General features: G+C 39.1%; 1 protein-coding gene across 2 annotated transcripts; it reads left to right on the top strand.

Moving 5' to 3' along the window:
- Positions 1-606: 606 nt before the first annotated feature.
- LOC125207258 (ACT domain-containing protein ACR4-like) lies at positions 607-3,772 on the top strand. 2 transcript variants are annotated; one of them, XM_048106525.1, is made up of 8 exons: positions 607-913; positions 1,564-1,636; positions 1,730-1,775; positions 1,883-1,997; positions 2,097-2,164; positions 2,265-2,858; positions 2,954-3,058; positions 3,148-3,772. In XM_048106525.1, the coding sequence occupies exons 1-8, from the start codon at positions 910-912 to the stop codon at positions 3,487-3,489; spliced, it is 1,347 nt and encodes a 448-aa protein (XP_047962482.1). In that variant the 5' UTR covers positions 607-909; the 3' UTR covers positions 3,490-3,772. The 2 variants fall into 2 exon arrangements, with proteins under 2 accessions (XP_047962482.1, XP_047962483.1); XM_048106526.1 differs by lacking the exon at positions 607-913 and adding an exon at positions 1,254-1,272.
- Positions 3,773-3,986: the final 214 nt, after the last annotated feature.

The following is a 3,986-nucleotide window of genomic DNA, read 5'->3' as shown; positions in this document are numbered from 1 at the left end:
GTGTTAAATCAATCAGATTCAAATCTAATCAACCACGATGATAGATTACAAAATTATGATTTTGCATACAAAGTTTTGCCAAATTAAGATTTCCAATGCAAAATTTAAATTCACGTAAAGTTACCAAACTATTAATATGTTCTGATTTTGCAAATCAATATTTTGGTGCTAACTTGGCTTAATATGAATCCAAATTAAATAAATAAAATTGTTTAATTTAGTATAATGCCATAATTTTGTTTCACTATCTAAAATATGATAGTGTTTGGTTGAAATCCGATAGGGTAAAGCACGTAATTCATTAAGCTATATCAATAACTAAATCTTGGTTAATTGCAAAATCTCAACAAATCGATAATAAAGATAATTTAAGCGGATTTTAAAGTGGTAGTAGTTTAAAGACAAATTAAATAACGGTAATATTATTGAATAAATCATTCATGAAATTGAAACTAATATTTGAGGTGGCGCATTTTAGCAGGCCCCCATCCCCACCCCACCAAAACGGGGACCGAACAGCCGGGGCCCACTACTAAAATACGCCATGTACAACATGGTTCCAGTATATTCACCACGACAACGCCCCCCCAATTCTCTATCTTCCTCTCTCCATTTCTTCCAAAATTTATTGATTTTTTGGATCAATAAAAATATTAAGGCCTGAGAATCGGAAGGCCAACTGAAAATAGAAAGCCCCCACCCCATCAACCTACCTGCCATATATATATATACACACACACACACACAACACAACTGCCGCAAACATATTTTACACAGAGTGGCAGGTGCAAAGTGTGTTAAGTCTCCCCAACGGAGAAGCAAATTTGATCCTTTCTTTCTTTATTTGTTTGCCGGTTTTGAAATTGGGAGGCATCGGTGACTCAGTCAAATATTATTCAAGACTTTTCAATGGGTATGTGAAATTGACAAATTAAGTCAAGTGCGTGTTTAGTTTTGGTGGATTTCTGGTGAATTCTGTAGAAAAAAAGAAATCTTTCCTTTCCTTTTTTCCCCCTTCTTCCTATTTTTTTCCCGGGAGCTGTTTGTTGATTGATTTTTACGGTCTTTGGGATTTGTTCGTTAATAATATGTGTACTTTTCTGTATTTTTGAACTTTCTGTATAAGTCTTCGTTGTTTCCAGCCTGTAATTTGCTATGATATCCGTGCTTGTGTTTCACACCTTCCACTTTGTGTGTGTGTTTCTTTTTGGTACTGTGCGTGTGTGTGTGTTAGACAGTGCCCCACCGGGCCACCCACACACCCCATACACGGTATACTGAGGAAGAAGGAAGCCAGCATCTTTTTTTTTATTTATTTATTGTTTTTGGTGGTTAAAACCTTGTTAATTGGCTGGCCTTTTATAGGGGGGCATTCTAGATTTCTAGTCCTTCCCCAAATCTAATGATTTTCTATTTGGTTTGAGCATCTTCTCTGTGATTGGTGGTGGTGATTCTGTGTTCTTACTAATTCTCTGTTTCTTTATTGTGAGGGGAAAATAGAACAAAAGAAAAAAGAATCAAATCTTGGCTTTGTCTGAACTTGCTAATTTTGCTTATATACAGAAGCATCAGTCAGTTACTCCAGAGACATGGATGATGAATATGAGAAGCTCATTAGGAGAATGAATCCTCCGAGGTACTATGTCTCTCTCTTTATTCTGATTTAGTTTTGATTCAAAATGTTGGTCTTTTTCTTGACACTTTTTTTTGTTTAAATCTTAATTTGCAGAGTGGTGATTGATAATGAATCTTGTAAGAATGCCACTGTGATTCAGGTGTGTGGTTGATCTGCTGTTCTCTGCTTGGTTTTGATTCGTTGAAATCGATGTTTTTGTGCGATAATCTAATGATCCCTTGTTGATTTCTTTGTGTTTCAATGTAGGTGGACAGTGCTAATAAACAAGGAATCCTTCTTGAAGTTGTGCAAATTCTCACAGATCTCAATCTGATGATAACCAAGGCTTATATATGCTCTGATGGAGGATGGTTCATGGATGGTATGTATATCTTTCCCCCTTTTCAGTTTGATAATCATGTTTGCCTCTGTTGAGATGGGATGAAATTGTTGATTTTTCAACTTCTTTGTGTTGTTTTAGTGTTCAATGTGACTGATAATGATGGAAACAAGATAACTGATGAGGGGATTCTTGATTATATACAGAAGGTTAGTTGTGTTGTGTTGCTTGTGATAGTTTTCGGCATCTATTTTCATTTCGGAATTCATAATGCAGTCTTGATTGATTCCTTTCTACTATCATTTTCAGTCACTTGGTCCAGATTCTTGCTTTGCATCCTCAATGAGAAGATCAGTTGGGGTGAAGTTGGGGACGGACCACACATCGATTGAACTAATTGGCAGTGACAGACCAGGGCTGCTCTCCGAAGTGAGTGCTGTCCTAACAAACCTGAAATGCAATGTGGTGAATGCTGAGGTGTGGACGCATAACACCCGAGCTGCAGCAGTGATGCAAGTCACAGATGAGGAGACGGGGGGAGCTATCATTGATCCGGAGAGGCTGACCCTGGTTAAGCGCCTCCTGTGCAATGTACTCAAGGGTAGCAACAAAACTCGGGAGGCCAAGACTGTGGTCTCGCTCGGGGCGACCCACACTGAGAGACGCCTTCACCAGATGATGTTTGATGATAGGGATTACGAACGTATGGGCGAGGATTCATCTGATGAGAAGGATAGGCCTAATGTGAACGTTGTTAACTGGCACGGCAGGGATTACTCGGTGGTCACAATCCGATGCAAGGATAGACCGAAGCTCCTCTTTGACATAGTCTGCACTTTGACTGATATGCAATACGTTGTTTTCCATGGAAACGTCGAAGCTGAAGGAGCAGAAGCGCATCAGGTATATAAATAGCATTTTAAATCTATGAAATGATGAGATATTATGCATTGTGTTCTGTTTTTAGTCTTAAATTTATCTCATGTTTTCATTTGAAGGAATACTGCATTAGGCACATTGATGGATCCCCAGTCAAATCTGATGCTGAGAGACAAAGGGTGATTCATTGTCTCGAAGCAGCAATCCAACGACGAGTCTCTGAGGTAAGGACTGAAGCGCGTTTCATGAGTGATTATAGCTAGGATGGTTTCTTACATGATCTTCAACTGATGATGTGATCTTCCGTAACTAGGGTTTGAAGCTAGAGCTCTGCACTTCTGACAGAATCGGGCTACTGTCCGATGTCACTAGGATATTCCGCGAGAACAGCCTAACTGTAACACGAGCAGAAGTGACCACAAGATCAGGCAAAGCTGTCAACACGTTCTATGTTCGTGAGTCATCAGGGTACCCGGTCGACCCCAAGATAATAGATTCCATCAGGCAAACAATTGGGCAGACCATACTTAGGGTGAAGGGCAGCCCAGACGAGTCAACCCAAGCGCCTCAAGAGTCTCCGACAAGGTTCCTCTTTGGTGGCCTTTTCAAGTCTAGGTCATTTTGCAATTTCGGTTTGGTTAGGTCTTATTCATGAGCATGAGACGATGTGTCGTATGTTCTTGTGTATATTCTCGATCCCTTGTTATGTCCGCATCAAATTCAAAAGGCTAGCGACGTTAGAGAGGGAAGCCTTAGGTGGCTTCCCTCTCGTTTGTAGGTTTTTCTAGTGCGGTTTGCTTTACCTAAATACGTATTTAGGAATGGATCCAACCCCGGGTTGGATCTATCAAAATTTCTTAAGTTTATGAATCTTGGAGCTGACATCCAATTGTTGTTGTCAAGCTTGAAATCAATGTATATAACAAAATTTCCGATCATGATCTAATTGTTGTTTCTTATCTTCGTATTTGTTTTATTTTGAAACATATGGTTGTGGGGTCAAATATTTCATCACAAAAAACACAAGGTTATAGTAGTGGTAGTACTATTTAAAAGATTCACCAAGACTTGTGGTAAAAGTATAATTCAATTATTGGAAATGACGAGTGATTACATTATACTACTACATCCTTGGTGCTTTCTTGGGTGGAT

The sequence above is a fragment of the Salvia hispanica genome, chromosome 2, assembly GCF_023119035.1.
Source record: "Salvia hispanica cultivar TCC Black 2014 chromosome 2, UniMelb_Shisp_WGS_1.0, whole genome shotgun sequence".
NCBI classification, from domain to species: domain Eukaryota; kingdom Viridiplantae; phylum Streptophyta; class Magnoliopsida; order Lamiales; family Lamiaceae; genus Salvia; species Salvia hispanica.
Note: the sequence above shows the minus strand (reverse complement) of the source record. Positions and strands in the feature narration are given on the sequence as shown.

Coding starts and splice junctions, on each gene's coding strand:
- LOC125207258 (XM_048106525.1), top strand. Junction 2,165..2,264: donor TTCTTGATTATATACAGAAG/GTTAGTTGTGTT, acceptor TATCATTTTCAG/TCACTTGGTCCAGATTCTTG. Junction 2,859..2,953: donor AAGGAGCAGAAGCGCATCAG/GTATATAAATAG, acceptor TTTCATTTGAAG/GAATACTGCATTAGGCACAT.